At 39.1% G+C, this 19354-nt stretch overlaps 1 protein-coding gene and 1 long non-coding RNA gene across 3 annotated transcripts in view; one reads left to right on the top strand and one right to left on the bottom strand.

Moving 5' to 3' along the window:
• LOC134660964 (uncharacterized) overlaps window positions 1–19354 on the bottom strand; it is a 383074-nt gene that overhangs the window by 120769 nt on the left and 242951 nt on the right. The gene's annotated exons all lie outside the window — the stretch shown is intronic.
• LOC134660890 (sushi, von Willebrand factor type A, EGF and pentraxin domain-containing protein 1) overlaps window positions 1–19354 on the top strand; it is a 112210-nt gene that overhangs the window by 89652 nt on the left and 3204 nt on the right. Inside the window, exons 8-16 of one of the 2 annotated variants that reach the window (XM_063516744.1) lie at window positions 1075–1224; window positions 4310–4486; window positions 9553–9851; window positions 12960–13194; window positions 14176–14349; window positions 15586–15765; window positions 16172–16344; window positions 17191–17260; window positions 18345–18524. In XM_063516744.1, coding sequence (XP_063372814.1) covers window positions 1075–1224; window positions 4310–4486; window positions 9553–9851; window positions 12960–13194; window positions 14176–14349; window positions 15586–15765; window positions 16172–16344; window positions 17191–17260; window positions 18345–18524 — 1638 coding nt within the window. Of the gene's footprint in view, window positions 1–1074; window positions 1225–1364; window positions 1457–4309; window positions 4487–9552; window positions 9852–12959; window positions 13195–14175; window positions 14350–15585; window positions 15766–16171; window positions 16345–17190; window positions 17261–18344; window positions 18525–19354 lie in introns of those variants that run through there. The other variant, XM_063516743.1, reaches the window with a different exon arrangement.

Here is a 19354-nt window from a genome sequence, read left to right on the forward strand (position 1 = left end):
AAAACGCACGAAATTTCGAACTTTCTATGGGACGTATATCGCGCCTACCTGACGGAATTGGTTTATTACTTTGCTGAGAAGTTTGATAAATCCTGGCCATTTATAATTTATTTTTTATGACTATTTAAAACGAAAAGTTGCCAATGTCAATGCAATTAATGCGTTTTTGTAAACCATACATATCTAATATCTACATGCAACGGAGCTTTTTTACATGTAGGTAACAACAGTCTTTATTTGTTTTAATAAATCCATCTATTTTATATATTCATTTAACATTCTTCGAAATATAATACTCGAAGCTGTTCGATTGTAACTCGTAGGTAAAATGTTTATGTAACATTCCGCCAACCTCTCCAGTCCACTGCACTGCATACTGGAAAATATTCCTGAATTCCACCTGAAATTCCGTGTAAAAGTACCTTTACAGTCTGTACAACATGCATTTTATTATTTGTGAAATTCTATCTATCTACAAATATTAAGTATTATTTTGTAATATTTTTTTGGACGTAGGTGGTTTAATTTTGCGCAATGTAATTATGATATATATTTATTACTATGTCAGTCTATCCTTTGACAGCGAAACTGAATTTTATAATTGAATAATTATTTTCGTGTAACAAACACTTGAACACATTTTTATTAGTAGAGCTTACAAACTAGGGGGTTAGTAGGTACAAAAATCCGTTCGTTGTCCGTTTTCAAGAACAACATTCGGCATATTTTGTTTACTAGTAATTGAAAAATTGTTTCAAGTAAATATTTTGCATTGTTTTCTTACTTTATTTGCGTGTTGTACTCACAACTATACTTACGGGTAATTTATAATTAAGTAACCTATTTACTTTTCATTGTAATATTCAACTTAGTAACGTATGAAACTTTAGGCCTATTTTTAGTCATTTTTGTAAGACTTATTTGTAAAAGGCTGTTTGTTTTCTAAATAAATTAACAAAAAATTAAAACAAAACATGCTCAGGAAAAAAATGCAAAAAGACGACGTAAAAATTCAGTCAGAATTATTAATTATTATCATACACAAATAAGGTTAATTTCCTTTTTTATTCTCAGGCGAAGTGGTATCCAAGCCGGCATGGGGCAAAGACCAGCCGAATAACTACAACGGGGAACAGAACTGCGTAGTGCTGGACGGCGGGCGCGCGTGGTTGTGGAACGACGTGGGGTGCAACCTGGACTACTTGCACTGGATCTGCCAGTACAGTGAGTGTCTCTCTAGGTACATATCGAACGTTTTATGCATTTGCGCCTCACGCGAATGTGCTACGCGATGGTATATGGGTAAGGCCAAGTAAGTGTGCCTGTGTCAAGTGTGTCTGGCCCATAATCTGGGTGTGCGGCGACCAGAACTGCGTAGTGCTGGACGGCGGGCGCGCGTGGTTGTGGAACGACGTGGGGTGCAACCTGGACTACTTGCACTGGATCTGCCAGTACAGTGAGTGTCTCTCTAGGTACATATCGAACGTTTTATGCATTTGCGCCTCACGCGAATGTGCTACGCGATGGTATATGGGTAAGGGCAAGTACCTAAGTGTGCCTGGGTCATAAGTGTGTCTGGCCTATAATCTTGATGAACGGCGACCAGAACTGCGTAGTGCTGGTTTTTAAATCCTAAAATATGATTAGGTCTTAAAGTTTACATAGAACATTTTTGACAGCTGTAGACGAATGTATGCACTTGGCTTAGTATATTAAATATGTATTATAATAAATGCAATGCGAAAGAGCTGCTCAAGCGAAGTTTTATTATAAGACGATTTTAACACCTTAAGTATGTTTGATATTTAAATAACAATATCTGGGTGATCGAGCTTCGCTCGGAAAACATATAATAACTCGGAAATGCGCGTTTTCCCAGAGATAAGACCTAGCTAGATCGATTTTTCGCCCCCGAAAACCCCTATGTACCAAATTTCATCGAAATCGTTAGAGCCGTTTCCGAGATCCACGAAATATATATATATATATATATATAAATAAATAAATAAATAAACAAGAATTGCTCGTTTAAAGGTATTAGATGTTAAAGTGCATTGAGGTAACTTCGAAAGCGGGATAATTTTGAAAATGGGTAGTACCTGCTTGATACTTGATGAAGGTCCACTCGGATCCATAATGGATCCTATCAAATGGATCCTAGTATTCCTAGTGGACGGAGGGAGACTTACGCTGCTACATCGCTTACTAAGGCATCTCGTTTACTGTTGCTCCAGTAAAAAGTGCATCTAGTTTACTAGATATTTGCAATTTTTATAATTACTCCGTTTTCGAAGTTACCCAAATGCACCTAAACTAGTTGTCCAATAGATATATCGGAGCGCTCACAAAACTCTCTATTGTCAGTGCGAGTATAGATATATTAGAGCACTTTGGCCGCTCCGATATCTGACGGCGCCTATACAAGTAGGTATTACTAGTTCATATTTACTTCTTTCCAATCACAGTATTATTGTTGGGTAGAAGTAACAGAGCTCATTTCTAAGATCAACACAAGCCAGACTTGCAATAAATTTTAAAGTATTGGTATTGCATCGTACAGTATTGGTCAACGATTTAACGTCATTACATCTCAATGTCGTGTGTCTATGCTCTAAAGCAGCGGTCGGCAACCTTTTAGCAGCCAAGGGCCACATAGTACTAACGAAGTTGACGCGGGCCGCACTTTGTTAATATTTGTGACATCAGACATTGGGCCCGATTCAGATTTTGAAACAGATATCTATAAGATATCTTTTAGACATCACCAAGATACGATAACGATATTTTTAGGATCTAACCTGTCAAATTTGACATTTCCGCGATTCTGGAGATAATCTTGAACGATTTCCACAAGATATGACTTAGAGATCCAATTCACATCTAATAGATATCTAACTCTATCTAACGTAAAAGTGACATTGGTTGCCCGAATTGCGCTGCAAAAGAGAACTAGTTGAAATCTATAACGTATCTAGAATGGATCTAGTACGTGTCGTCTCTTGTGAATATCTTGAAGTTCGAATACGGCAGATTGTCGTTTATCAATATTACATACAAAATAGCCAGGGGGGCTTGCGGGCCGCAAGTGAGAGGTTGCGGGCCGCAAGTGAGAGGTTGCGGGCCGCCGGTTGACGACCGCTGCTCTAAACTCTAAAGTCTAAAATAATAATTTTGCGGAAAGATATTCAAACACAGAGGTCTTCTATTTTAACAATTTGTAACGGTTTCGCGTCAAGATCATTTTGAACACCTCGCCCGCTTAGCAACTTCTGCTGGTGACTGTACCTATGTATCTACGGGTCTGTATGTAACTATCTTTGTAAGGGTCAAGTTAAATTTTATCCACTTCCCGACTTCCAATGAAGCTGAAAATTTACATATACATGTAACTCAGGTGACAATGCAATGTTATGGTACCATCGAGCTGATCTGATGATGGAGACAGGAGGTAGCCATAGGAACTCTGTGATAAAACAACGAAACATAATTGTGAGGGGTTTTTAGTAATAATACCAACAATGAAATTTTTGCCAAAAACTTATTTTATTTTAATTCAATACTTCCAATCGCACTTGACATTCCGATTTTCGTCGCACTACTAATAAATTAGACAGGGTATTATGGTAGTTTAACTATGGTTTTTTTATACTTGCTTTTGCAAAGCGAATAAAACATAGGTACCTAATTAAAATAAAAGCCTATTGCGTTATTGTAAATCAAGCTATAAATATTATTTATCTCATTTACGAATAAAATTGAGTATTTTCAAATTTTCACTCAGATCCTGTTGTTTTTTTAATTATATCATCCAATTAGCCAGCGTAATATTATTTAGTGTATAGTGATGCTGATAATAAAAATGTCGTTATCAATTTTAATTCTACCTGGTACCTATATCTATTAGATTAGTTATTAATCAGAAACCGTTATTATAAATGTAACCTTTTTGTTCGAAACTCCGCGATTGCAGTGCAAATGCTAGCGTATTAAATATTAACTTTAACTTTAAGTGTAAGGCCTGAGTGGACGCTCGGAGCGGAGCGTTCGGCGGGGCGTGCAGCGTGGCGTCGGGCTCAAAAGTGATTTGAGCAGCGTGCACTAAGGCCGCTCCTATACGTTTGCATTTGTTTGACATGCACGCCGCACGTCCCGCCCCGCTGCACGCCCAACATGAGCGTCCACTCAGGCCTTACACTAAGTATTTGAAATGTGTTGAGCATGCGATTTCCAGCGATTGTAATTTTTCCGTTTGCTAATGATTCCAATAGCGAAAGCGAGTTCGAAATTTTAAACGTAACCGTTTTTCCAGTGCCGCCGACTTGCGGCAGCCCGGACAAGCTGCTGAACACCACGATAGAGGGAGACAGCTATAAGGTGGGCGCCTCCATCGCGTACCGCTGCCCCGAGGGCCACATGCTGGTGGGAGACAACACTAGGGAGTGCAAGAAGGACGGATTCTGGTCGGGCGCTGCGCCAAATTGTAAATGTAAGTGCTACCCCAAATTTTTATTTTCATTTATAAATTGTCTATAGTGGTCAAACCAATAAAAAAACTCATCCTTTTCTTTTGGATGCTAGTACTAGTGTAAGACAAAGATATAGATGGTCAAGCAAATCTTGTCAGTAGAAAAAGGCGCGAAATACAAAGAATTACTCTATTTTCCGAATACTTTGGTTTGAATTGTGGGCAGGACGAGGCTATAATATATCTTGAAGAGCAATTTACTTAGGTATCTTTCCCTTTGATTTATATTACGGATTTTTTTTATGCAAAAAATATTAGTAAACAGACATTTTGTTTACTTACTAATATTTTATGAGCGCGCAATCGAACTACAGTCGCCTGCAATAATATGTTACACAATGAAGGCCACAAAAATATCTGACACGATCTAATTTGTAGCGCAATAAGAGCGTGTCACATATTTTTGCGGCCTTCGGAGAGTAACATATTATTGCAGTTGACTGTACATTGTACAACTCGTCAGATTGCATTGCTTTGAGTTATTGTTTGAACGAAACAAAAGCAACTCACAGACATTACAAATTAAATAAGAGCTTGTAAAATAGATATTTCCATGGAATTCAATTCATGTATTTTATTTTATTTTATTTATTAAGAGAACAACAGAGTAAAATGTACATAAATTCGATTAAGAACTAACTTACATACTAAAACATGCATTTTCCTCCCTAGCAGTTCTCACCGAGATACACAGTTAAATTCAGTTTACAATTATTAATAGACATTTTCTATTGGCACGAACCATTAGTAAAAAACAAACAATTTGTAGTATCTTATATCTTAAGGCTATACTTACCTACTTATACCATTAACTAACAGTCTTCTTGAATTATTCCAAGGATTTGCTTTTTAAATTGAATTTTGCTAGTGTTGAAGATGTCGACGGAGACGAGACTTTTATTGTATGTGTCACAAATGCGACGCAGCGGCGCTCGTACACCAGCGTTGGTGGCGCACGTGGGCACGGCAAACAGGGCGGCGGAGCGCGCCCCGCTACGCGGCACCCGGAACCGCATGAGTTGTATCAGCTCGCTGCTGTTGTACTCACTTCTACATATATTGTAAAGTACCATAGCATCGGACATTATTCGTCGCGTTGACAATGATGATAATTTGTAGTGCTTTAGCAAGTTTTTGTACGGCATCTTTTTTCCTGTAAGTTTCTTATGCATAATTCTCAGGAATTTCTTTTGTACCATTTCAATGGCATTAGCATATTTGGCATAAAGAGGATTCCATACAACTGACGCGTACTCTAAATGTGGTCTTACTAACGTTTTATAAAGCAATAGGTACGTATCCGCCTTTTTGAATATCTTAGCCGACCTGATGACAAAACCTAACATTTGATAAGCTTTACGTACTATTTTATCTATATGCCCGCTAAAATGTAGGTTTTCGTCAAACATTACTCCAAGATCCCTAGCTGTTTGTACTTTCATTATTTGTGTTTGACCTAATTTATAGTTAAAGTTTATGAGTCTTTTCTTGTTTTTTGTAAAAGTAATTTGCATACATTTATTAGTCGCCAATTGCAACTTATTGTGTTCGCAGTATTTATAAAATGTGTCTAAGTCTTTCTGGACCAATTTACTATCACTTTCCCTTTTTATTACTTTATAAATTTTTAGATCATCTGCAAATAATAGGAAACTGCTATTCTAAAAGCAGTTTTTGATATCATTAATAAATATACTGTATAACAAAGGCCCTAAAATTGAGCCTTGAATTACTCCGGACGTCACATTGGCAAGGTTAGACCTAAAGCCATTAATAACTACGACTTGAGTTCTATTTGTTAAATAGGAGGCAAACCAACGCAACAGATTACCACGGATTCCGTTAAATGCTAGTTTTTTAAGAAGATATACATGGTCTACTTTATCGAAAGCTTTACAAAAGTCGATGTAGTGCACTATAGGAAGCGCTTTAAATAAAATAGTTAATTATAATGCTGTAAACAAGGAGATTCTGAATTCAGAACCCGGGGTCTTGTCAGTTCAAGGAAATGTACGGCGATATTTTGTGGTAGCAGAATTCTGCTATTAATCGTTTTACAATTAATTGTAAAACGTCAGTTTTTCACAACCACAGTTACCGGCTAAAAGCATTTTTCAACCACGATGGGTACGGTGACATGTGTCATCAATACAATTTTGTGAGATTCTGCATTTTAAGGTTATGATTGTATTGAGATGACACGTGTCACCGTACCCATCGTGGCTGAAAAATACTATAATGTATTGAGCTGCCTGCATTAAATAGCTGTCAAATTCGAAGCACGAATTAATATGTCTTAGATTGTACAGTCGACTAAGAAGAGATGTATCCACTCTTTGTAGTCGACTGTACTGGACACATCTTATACAAGCAATTAATTTTTGGTACCGAAATAATAACAAGGTATGTAGTCGTCGTCGATCGCCTTGATAATAGCGGCACGTTAAGATATATTTCAGTACTTTGGCTTCTCCGATGTAATTGGTGACGACTGTACTTAATATAAAATGTCTATGTTGAAGAATAACTGTTTGCCATTCAGATTGCATTTATTTAAAGAAAGGCATTTCCTTGAAGGCGTAAAATAATTGAAAATACTTGAAAGAAATGTCTGGCTAATTCGTTTCTTGCGCTGAAAAGGCTTTTCTGTTAAGCTGGTGCGGACTGACTAATAATAAAATTATAAAGAATTATTGTAGTAACAGTAAACTCAAAAGAAAAGTTTGTACTATGAGTACTAATAGACGACGACATTGTACATACTTATAGATAAGTGCATACTTAGACACCTACATAGAAATAAACCGTAACATAGGAATAAATATTTCTGATAAATCTATATATATAAATGCAAGTGTCCTGACTGACTGACTGATTCATCAACGCAGAGCCGAAACTACAAAAGCTAGAAAGTTGAAATTTGCACACCAGGTTGCATTTATAAAGTGTACAAGAGATAAGAAGCGATTTTGAAAAATTAAACCCCTAAGGGGGATAAAAAGGGGATGAAAGGTTGTATGGGGTACAAGTTTTATTTTAAGCTAGGAATTTGAAACTTTATAAAAATGTATTATATTAAAAAACAAGAAAACTAATTTCAGCGTTTTTGAAAATTCATCCCCCAAGGTGGTGAAAAAGGGGTTGAAAGTTTGTATGGAGATCAAATATTTTTGTGAATGTGGGACTTGAAACTTTGTATATGGGGATATTATTATAAGACAGGAAAAGTAATTTCAGCGTTTTCTAAAATTCATCCCCTAACAGGGTTAAAAACAGGGTTGAAATTTTGAATCCATAACAAATGCTTTGAAACTTCTTAGAAAGGCATAATAGCCGATTACAAAATAAAGAAATTGCAAAATTTTTGGAAATTCAACCCCTAAGGGAGTTAAAAAGGGGATGAAAGTTCTTCTTGGGGTGCAAATTTTATTTTAAGGTAGGAACTTGAAACTTTGCAAATAGATATTAAATTTAAATACAAGAACATTAATTTCAGCGTTTTTGAAAATTCATTCCCTAAGGTGGTGAAAAAGGGGTTGAAAGTTTGTATGGATATCAAACATTTTTTCGAGCGCGGGACTTGAATCTTTGTATTTGGGGATATTATTAGAAGATAGGAAAAGTAATTACAGCGTTTTGTGAAATTCATCCCCTAACAGGGTTAAAAAGGGGTTGAAAGTTTGTACGGGGTTCAAATTTTATTTAAGCTAGGAACTTGAAACTTCGTAAAAAGGTATTATTTTAAAACGGAAAAAAAATAATTTCAGCGTTTTTGAAAATTCATATCTCAAGGTGGTGAAAAAGGGGTTAAAAGTTTGTATGGAGTTCAAACATTTTTCTGAGAACGGGGCTTGAATAGTTGAACAGAGGCATATTATTAGAATACAAGAAAAGTAAATTCAGCGTTTTTAAAAATTTATCCCCTAAAAGGGGCTGAAAGTTTATATACTTAGGGTTCAAATTTTATTTAAAGCTAGGAACTTCAATTTCGTAAATAAGTAGTTAGGTAGTAGGTTTTATTAAATAGAGGACATGAAAATCTTCTAAGAGAGATTATATCGAGAACAATTTTATTTAGTTAGGGGCTAGAAACTTCGTAGGTTGTGAAAGACAAGTCTCATGCGTTGTATAATATTAATAATTGACAAATGATTAACCGTCCTACTGCAATATTTTGCTGCATAATGTTCTAAGATAATGTAGAATATATAACCACCAATATACGCGTACGAAGTCGCGGGCAACAGCTAGTACACAAATAAACGAACTCAAAAACTCTTTATACCGGCTCTTTATTTATTTCGGAGTGCATCAGACAGAATTTCGTTTTTCACCAGTCATTTGTTTGTTACATTCACATGATCCTGAAAACGAAAAATGTCAGTTGCCACAAACATGTTTGTTGTTTTTTTTTTATTTCACGAATCCGTCATCAGTGAATTAAAACTATACGGCTTTTATTTAAAATGTTTTTAGGTACAGCCACCAGATATATCGGACCGGCCGACGTGCTGAAAATACATAGCTAAACACGCACTCTAACACCTTGACAATAAAGGCGTGTTCAGATATTTGTGAGCACCTTGGCTTGGCTTAGCTAAGCTTTGGCTTAGGTAAACACAAATAACGCACATAAAAACAAACACAAGTAAGCTTAATGTAAATTAACTATGTTAGAAAAACAGCTCAGCTACGCCAATCAGAGTTTAAGAGATGAAAAGTAGGTAAATATTCTGCATACAAATTGGTTTACTGGTTTTAAGTGGAAACCATGTAAGGCAATCCCTATTCCCACCAAGTTATTTACGCATGTCACATCGAGAAACTTTTTCCTGATGCGATTTTCATAGTTGAACCACTCATTAGACGAGCACGCATCGCACGCATTTTAGTATTCTTTGTATAGAAAGTCACACAAGTGGGTCCACCGATCCGCACCGTGCGATGCGTCCGATGCGTGCGATGCGGCCCTGTGAACGTCTACTTTTTTATTTATACCCTGCATAAACATTTTTTTAATACTTCAGACGTAAACTGCGGCGGTCTACCTTCAATCCAAGATGGAGACGTGACGCTCACCGACGGCCGCACCACGCACGGCGCGCGCGCCACCTACTCCTGCCGCGAAAACCACACTCTCGTCGGAGACGTGGAGAGAGTCTGCGGCGATGAAGGCCTGTGGACCGGATCTGCCCCGAAGTGCCTGTTCGACTGGTGCCCGGAGCCCCCGCCTGTGTCTGGTGCTGTTGTGACCGTTGGGGGGCACAAGGCGGGCTCGCTTGCGACTTACAGCTGTCAGAATGGATTCATACTGTTTGGGCAGCCGGTGAGTAACTACATTAGAAATGGTCAAAATCAGTCCCGGAAAGCACCTGAATCGGTCCGCGTTTATATATGAATGGATCAATCCTTAGGGGTTTGTATGTGTCATAACAGTTAGTGGTCCTGACAATAAAGAAATTGGTATGGATGCTACAATGCTACAAGATTCACATGTCATGTAATTTATCATTTTTTTCCGTGGAAAACCACTACGGGATATCCGGATTTATCATCCGGAGGTATGTACGAGTAATAATAAAGTGACGCGTGATCTCCGAACCCGGAACTGAACCAAAATGAGTCTGGCAAACAAGACTTGTCAGTCAGTAAGAACCGGGAAAATTATACCTACTCATCCCTTTCTTTTGGATACTAGAAAAAGCGTGAAACAAAGTCAGTATGATTCTCTCTGTCTATGTTTGAAATGAGACAGTCCTGGGCCAAACTATATATAACTAGTTAAACAAATGTACCACCACAAGCACAGTTATCATATAAAATACCGAGTGTTACATGCCTGGTGCAAGCGTATTGGCTTAATACCGCCTGGCCATTAAAGTCCGCTATAAAATTAGATTATGAGCTCATCCTGCATATTGCAAAAATCCATCAAGACGAATTAATTCAATCAACGACCCTTTGATCATATTGTTAATATAATAAACCTCCCTCAAAGGCATGCAACCTTCATCAGAGTTAAATAAGAAATGTAGTGAACTACTCGACCCCGCATTTGTCGACGCATATCAAAACAAAAGTCCTCGGAATTCGTGCGAAATCGACATTTATCCCATTCGGATACAACTCAAGTTCAGTTGCATTTACATTGCAAGGGTTTCCGTACGATTTTTATGATTAGCGACATTACCAGCAATAGGCGATCGCTAGGCAAACTGAACTGTTTAGACTTGTGCGGAAATAAAAACCGGCCAAGTGCGAGTCGGACTCGCGCACGAAGGGTTCCGTACCATTACGCAAAAAACAGCGAAAAAATCACTGTTTGTTGTATGGGAGTCCCACTTTTATTATTTATTTTATTTTGTCTTTTGTATTTGTTGTTATAGCGGCAACAAAAATTGTACATCACCTGTGAAAATTTCAACTGTCTAGCTATCACGCTTCATAGTTAAAGCCTGCTGACAGACAGACGGACGGACGGACAGCGGAGTCTTATTAATAGGGTCCCGTTTTTACCCTTTAGGTAGGAAACCCTAAAAACTCGCTTCGATAATATCGTACGATACTCGTAATGGCTCCTCTACACGATGGGCCAGCACCGGCCACTCCAAGGGACGCATTTATGCGTTAGAGGGAGCAAGTGATATTGCTATCTCATTCTACCGCATGGCTGCGTCCCTTGGAGTGGCCGACGCTGGCCCATCGTGTAGAGGAGCCATAAGACCGGTATTTTATTTAGGTACCTACTCACTATTTTTCTATATTGATTTTCACATCTTATTCAATTTTACCTGTTCGGAGACATTCAGTCATCAAAATGTGGACGGTTTTCGCCTTTGGTGCGGACGCTTACGTAATTTGTAAGTTCATGTATGTATTATAGAAGTTTCTTGCCTCGTTACTTCGAGGCGAGAAACTTGTATAAACGCGACTTCAAAATCCGTGAGAACTATGTATTGGGTCTAGTAGGGGAACTAATTTAGCTTTACTTAAGCTCGTCTACTGTTTCTCAGGCTAATAGCTGTCTAAAATGTATCCGTCAGAGCTCTGGCAGATTTGTCTGGAGCTATCAACGTATGGCGGAAATTAGCTGGGCTAGACAGATATGTCGGATCAAATTTGAGTTTACGTCCAACTATTAATTCGGCCACGGTTACAAATCACGACTGATTTAAATGACATCGCCCTTACGGTCTGTCGGCAATCTAGGCACCCTTCCTAGTCTAGCCGTCTAGCTATACAACTTTATTATATTAGATAGGGGAGCTAATTCATACCTGTTTAGATACATATTACGAATTGTACGGAACCCTCGGTGGGCGAGTCCGACACTTAAAATAATGACACTGAGTAGAAACAACTCAAAATTTTAATACATATGCCCATATAGGTAGGTATGTAGATATATTTACCTAATTACACGTGTAAGTTCTAGTAGTCTACCGACGCATTATTGGAAATAACAGATCACTGTGCTAATTAAGGAACAGTCCTTCGCTCGTGTATTAAATATACAGGGTGGCTAAAAAATAACTGCATTCCCGTTGCCAGGGAGGTTTTTGGATAAACTTTATACTGAGCAACTTTTACTATGGGACCAACAACCAACACCCAAATTGCGAAAAAAAAATTTGGGTGTTTCATACATTTTGGCTGGTCCATTTTCTATGGGAGGGTACGTTTTTTTCCGCGATTTCGGGGTTGGTCCCATAGTAAAAGATGCTCAGTATAATCCGAAAACCTCCTTGGCAACGGGAATGCAGTTAATTGTTGGCCCCCGTGTATACCTATAGGGCACAGAGCAATGTTATAAGAGCAGGCATAACGCCGGTGCAATGACCTCCTAGCCTGCGGTTTTGTTCATTTGTGACACGTATTAATTGCAACCCGGATTGATCTGCTTTCCCCGCTTAATTAATATGTCAGCTCCAGGCGGTTCCGAATGCTCGCTGAAAAGCGAATGTCAGTAAAGTCAATGAAACAATTCGTTGATGCATTGGTGAATGGTGTGTTTTTTAAACTCCGTTAACTTCGGGGTATTTATAAAACAAATCGTAAAAAGTATGACATATCAATGGCATTTCGAATATTGATCGTCCAGAATAGTACTTGCATTTAGTAGCAATAAATGTATAAACTCATACTATATACACACTAATCAATATGTAAACAGGCCCTAAGGCAAGTGTACACGCTCGTAGGGGCATTATCAGATAAAAATAAATCATTGATTATCTCCAAAATGGAGTTAATTACAATACCGGTTTATTTGTGAAAGTTAGGTACTTAATTTACGAGTAAACTCAGGGATGCAGTATATATATATTCTAACTATGTTAATCAAAGAGGGACGGGTCGTCTATCTCGCCTCGAGATACTGTCGCGCTAATCATGTGCTAGCCCGGCCGTAGTGACTTATATTATCGTTTGACAGAGCGTGACGTGCACCCTCGGCGGCTCGTGGTCGGGCACGCCGCCCTCCTGCAAGTACGTGGACTGCGGCACGCCCGCGCAGATCCACGCAGGCTCCTTCCGGCTGCTCAACGGGACCACCACGTACGGCTCCGTGGCGGCGTTCGGGTGCGAGCCGGACTATTGGCTGCAGGGTGCCGACACGCTGCAGTGCAACCGGGACGGCAAGTGGAGCCACGACATACCCGCCTGCGAACGTGAGTGGTCAATAGTCGAAATCGAACGTCCAGAGCGTGCGGAAGACCCAGTGGCAGGCGTGGCTCACTCCGCGATTTCGTCGCTTTGCTACAGGTAGCTAAAAGTACATCCGCTGTCGCCACCTAGCGGCCATATCTGTGCTGATCATAACAGACGCGGTTTGTTAGAGAGTGAGTCTTCTGTACTTAGTACTATTATTTATTCTGTGCCAGTGGGAACAACTGAGAAAAACGCAGTAGTCAACTACTAGTCAAATCAGTTTCTTTTTTCAAACTGTCAAAAATAAATTTCTACTATGGAATTTATATGAAACACTAGCATGTGACGTCACAATCAAATAACCTACTCTTTATAGTTTTATACGGGTTATAAAATAGAAATTGTGTCTACAAATAACTGCTGTCTACGTTTCTCTATTAATCTTCTGGTGCTTTATAAATGCATGGTGTACAATAATTTATTTTAATTACAGTCAAATACCCTATTTGCAAGACCGAAGTGATCCCATAATGTTCCATGCACAAAGTTTTGTACGGAACACTAAAATTATCCCCAGTACCTAGTTACCAGTGTTACGACCAACTCACTTTGGTGGTAACTAGTGGGAATATATCCCGCCTGCGGCGCCGTCACGGCAAATAATCATGCACACCGAACAAAATAAATAAGTAGTAAATACCTGTACGTTCCCATTATTTTTCTAGGTATATGAATACATTGTTTTAATCAAAACACTATGGTTGTAAATATCGTACTCTTCTGCTACATTCGAATACCACTGTCATTGCGGTCGAATAATATGATTAAATAGTATTTTTCAAATAGTTTGTATTCGGTGATAGATATAATCTCAATAGAATTTTGGGAAATTTTGCGTTATACATTTTATGGTTACGACATCTGTTACCGTACCCAAGCTGTTTGAAAAATGATAACAGCGACACAATTACTGTGAAATTAAATGTGACTCTTGTCCCCAGTGATAACGTGCGCGGACCCCGAAGTCCCGGCGGGCGGGTACATGGAGGCCTACGACTACAACGTGCACTCCACCATCGACTTCCACTGCGAGGCCGGGCACCTGCTGGCGGGCGAGCGGAGCCTCGTGTGCCAGCAGGACGGCGAGTGGTCGGGCGAGTCGCCCAAGTGCGAGTGTAAGTTACTTGCCACTTGAATAATCTGCAGCAAAACCTTTAACCTCGCTGTTGTCAACTACAATCTATCTATCTAATACCTTTATATAAGCAATTCTTGTATATTTATTTATTTTCATCATCATCTTCCTCGCGTTGTCCCAGCATTTTTGCCACGGCTCATGGGAACCTGGGGTTGGGGTCCGCTTGGCAACTAATCCCGGTAATTGGCGTAGGCACTAGTTTTTACGAAAGCAACTGCCATCTGACCTTCCAACCCAGGGGGTAAACTAGGCCCGTATTGGGATTAGTCCGGTTTCCTCACGATGTTTTCCTTCACCGAAAAGCGACTGGTAAATATCAAATGATATTTCGTACATAAGTTCCGAAAAACTCATTGGTACGAGCCGGGGTTCGAACCCGCGACCTCCGGATTGCAAGTCGCACGCTCTTACCGCTAGGCCACCAGCGCTTTTTTTATTTATTTATATATATATATATATTTCGTGGATCTCGGAAACGGCTCTAACGATTTCGATGAAATTTGCTATATGGGGGTTTTCGGGAGCGATAAATCGATCTAGCTCGGTCTTATCTCTGGGAAAACGCGCATTTTTGAGGTTTTATATGTTTTCCGAGCAAAGCTACATGTAACGAACCTTCCAATGAAGTTCAACGGACCGACATGCTATCAATATCGAGTAACAAATAAATTGAACCTTATGACTCCTACACAAGGTTTATTTTACAATCGAAATTTGAAAATTTCCTTATCGTTGCCACAGGCGTTGACTGGCAGGTTTCACGCTCAAATGATTTTAGGTTCATGGGGTAGGTAATCTTATAAACTTTATAGAATTAGCGATTAGCTTAGGGATGCCTACCTAAGGTCATGTATCTTTTGCAGTAGGTACAGTCAGCAGCAGAAGTAGTAAATTAAGTAGGCGAGGTGTTTATAATAAATAATGATAAGTATAAGGGCTCATTTAGACGGTGCGAAAACTCGCATGCGAGTTTCATTACATTGCGTCATTTGATTGGACGATTTTAGTTACATTGCGGACCATTGAGGTTACATAAATTCAGCCGTGATTGCCGCATGCGAGTTCTCGCACCGTCTAAATGAGCCCTAAGGGTAGATGAACTTTATGGTGTTGTTATTCAATCCCTTTGTCCGAGTGACAATAGTGATACAGTTTGTTAGTTAATGTATTAAGTTCCAAGGAATTAGTTTTTCAAATGTTCTTTCTTGAACAGACGTGGACTGCGGCAAGCTGCCACCATTGACGTACGGAGCAGCCGAGCTGCTGAACGGCACCACACATCTCGGTAGCATCATACAGTACTCCTGCACGACGAACTTCCGCCTTGCGGGGCCTGTGCGCCGCGAGTGCGGCCCCGACCGCCAGTGGAGCGACGCGTCACCCAGGTGTGAAGGTGAGCGCTAGTGGAGTGAGTGAGACAGCACCAACAAACATCTGAATCAAAAGCCAGCTGATTCTCAGCCGACTTCCCGATTTTAGGTTGAGATGAAATTTTTGCATAGACATAATTATGTAGGTAAATCAGATGACAAGGCAATATTATGATGACGTATGGAGCTGTGGCCATGGGAACTCTTTATCACAGAGTTAATTTAATTTATCACTGATAACCTCCTCAACAAATACAAATGCATTTATTTCATTACTTTTTTACATCAGTTCTTAGGTATAATATAAGGGTTAGGTAGGTAATTAGTCCATCTTAGGTATATGAAGTAAGTAGGTAAGTATTTACCTAAACATTGTGCAACAAATTGTGTAAGTAATGAAAAAGGAAAGTAATGAAAAATTTTCGTCAGAAATCCGCTGCCCCGAGCCGATAGTGGCCGAGAACAGCATAGTTTCCGTAACCGGTAACGACCGGATGCACGGCCGCACCATGATTCGAACCTCGACCTCCGTGAGCGCGGGCAACGGCAACACCTACCGTATCGGCGCGCTGGTCAAATACCGCTGCGAGAGGGGGTACAAGGTGAGACACTTTAAATAAAAAACATGTCATATTATAATCACAACACACAATATGTGACGTTCCATGGCAAAAGGTACCTTATGGCACTTGGCGCTTACGTCGCATAGCGCCGCAATAATAATAGCGCGCGGCGGCGGAGCGGCGTTAATAATAGCATAAGCGCCAACGGCCATAAGGTACCTTTATCCGTGGGACGTCACATATAAGTACATATGTAGTTATAAGTCAAAGCATAGAGAAATAGAGTAAGACAAGAGTACTCACTCCAAACATCAGTTTTGGTACCAAAAAGACTATTAATTTTAGTGTCTACATCTAGCATCGAGTAGCGGAACTATCAGTATCAGTACAAAACTGATGTATGGAGTGAGCAATCTATGTATTTTTTCTATATGGTCAAAGTTAAATTACTATTCAAGTAGGCCTAGCAACTAGCACTCTTAAATCGTCATATTACGCAAATATCATCTGTCTAATTATAAGAGCAGTTTATTGATGCAATTATTTTTTATTTAAAGATTGAATTCTTATAGATATGTTAAACTTAATAATAAGAATTTCACAATGAAATCGTCGACAAAAAATACGAGCGTAGAAATGTTCTAGAATATAATGTAACTTTGAATAATTTTACGGTTTAGACTCACTTGTTTTAAGTCACTCGCGCGACATGTTTCGGAGAGCCTAGGTCTCCTTTCTCAAGCACTAACAGTGCGAGCAGCGTTCACGACGGCGGTGTAATGTTAGTGTGTCTCACAACAGTTTAAATTCGATTATAATAACTGTCAAAATACCACTAAAGTAAGCACTTTTACTTACCCAATAAAATATTCTTTATTTTTTAAGGTTGTTGGAGAGAGCCTGTCCACTTGTGAGGACAGCGGGCAGTGGAGCGGATCCACGCCAAGGTGCCAATGTAAGTATATTTCATTTCTATTTATGATAGTAAGGTTGTGTCAAGAGTGATGGTCTTACCGCTGATGGTACATATAGTTTCACTCTAACTACGGAACGTAGGTACATTCAGCAGCAATAGTTGCTAAGCAGGCGAGGTGTTCAAAATGATCCTGACGCGACTTTATTGTTAAGAGAATAAGAGCGCGTCAAGGTCATTTTGAACACCTCGCCCGCTTGGCAACTTCTGCTGCTGACTGTACGCATCGAGCGTTTGGTACAAATGACAGTCGGACGTCGGACGTAAGCCTGGAGCGTTTCGTGACCGGGCCGTAAGTGTGGCAACTAAAGCACCAACAGCGTAGCCCTTTATTATATTTTTTCTACTCCCGTACTTTTATTTGTCATTTAAAGGGTCGTGCACACACCTTTAAAACCCTACCTTATAGTTGTCAAGACAAGTCTTTAGTCTATTCCCCAAAAAAAAATTTGTGCTTACACGCAGTATCTTTTTGGCGATTTTACGATACTTCGTGTAATGACCACTTAAAACATATTGAACGAAATACAGTGTTGCCAACCTTATTTTAAATGTAATTTCTGACAAATAAGTGAACCATAGACAAGTTTTTTATTTATTTCATTCATTCATTCATTCTTTTCCCGCCCGTATCCTCCATTTTTGCTACTTCTTGAATTAAAAATATTTGTTAAATTTACAATTTTATTTCAAAGTAAGTGCTTGGTCGTAGAAAAAGTATTGTATGCAACGTTGTTTAACCGAGTCAGAAAATACTCGTGGCGTCTTTATTAACAATTTTCGGCTTCGCCTCAAATTGTTACTCACGCCACTCGCCTTTTTTGACCCCTCTTAAACAACGGTTGCATAAAATACTATTATAAGCCCGTAAGTTACTTCTGACGTGATAACGTCTTATAAATCGATGAACACCGGTAGCATGGACGAAAAAGTGTCACGCTGTGCCCAAATCTCCATGCTAACGTATAAAAGCATGCAATTTTTCATCAATGTTTTCTTATGACGCTATCATGCAAAATTGTCGTCCGTAAACCGACTTTACAGACAACCATATTTTTGCGTTCAGATGTGGACTGCGGCAACCCCAGCCGCCTGGAGAACGGCAAGGTGACACTAGCCACGAACGCGACCTACTACGGCGCCACCGCCCTTTACGAGTGCGACGAACACTGGCAGCTGGACGGCGTGTCTCGGAGACTGTGCCAGGACAATGGCACGTGGAGCTCTGAGGCTCCCGTGTGCAAAGGTGAGCCTACGAGCGGAACTTTGGTCTTTACGAAGCTTATAAGCTTGGTCTTTGCGAAGCTGATTTAGTAATAGAATCGCATAAAAAAAAATACAATTAGGTATTTTCTTGTTTAACAAAATTTGATAATTCTACTCGAAATTTATTGTGATTCGTTGATGTAGCTCTTTTTTACCTTACTTAATTTCAATCTGAGTATCTTAGGGCTCATTTAGACGGGGCGAGAACTCGCATGCGAATTTGATTACATTGCGTCGTTTGATCGGTCGGCTAAATTGATGTAACCTCAATGGACCGCAATGTAAAATCGTATACGAGTTCGCACGCCGTCTAACTGAGCCCTTAGCCACATTATAGTTCGTTTTTTTGCATTAGAAATAAGGTAAACAATCTTGATGTGTCTTTTAATTGAAAAACACATTTTAAAAATAAGTTACGGCAAATATGTAACAATTATGAACCTAATGCGATCATTTATATTCTTCTGCTTTCATAAGTAATAGTTTATGATTTTTAAAAAGCGTTTTTCAATTAAAAGACATGTCAAGTTCGCTTACCTTCTTGCAAGTTCTTTCTAATGCTAAAAAACGAACTATAATTGTTGACACATTAGACCATCTATACGTTGTTGTTGTCACGTTGAATGATGAATTGATGATCCCTATGACAGATCATTTTCATATAAGTAGAGTAGCTGTCACGTAATAAAATGTTTGTAGATATTATTTGGTAGTTCTGAGCACATTAATTTATTTTGAAATGTAGGTAACATTTGAGTACTTATAATACGGTAAAAACATATTTATAGAGACAAACCAAAGAAAGTCTGC

The sequence above is a fragment of the Cydia amplana genome, chromosome Z (assembly GCF_948474715.1).
Source record: "Cydia amplana chromosome Z, ilCydAmpl1.1, whole genome shotgun sequence".
NCBI lineage: Eukaryota > Metazoa > Arthropoda > Insecta > Lepidoptera > Tortricidae > Cydia > Cydia amplana.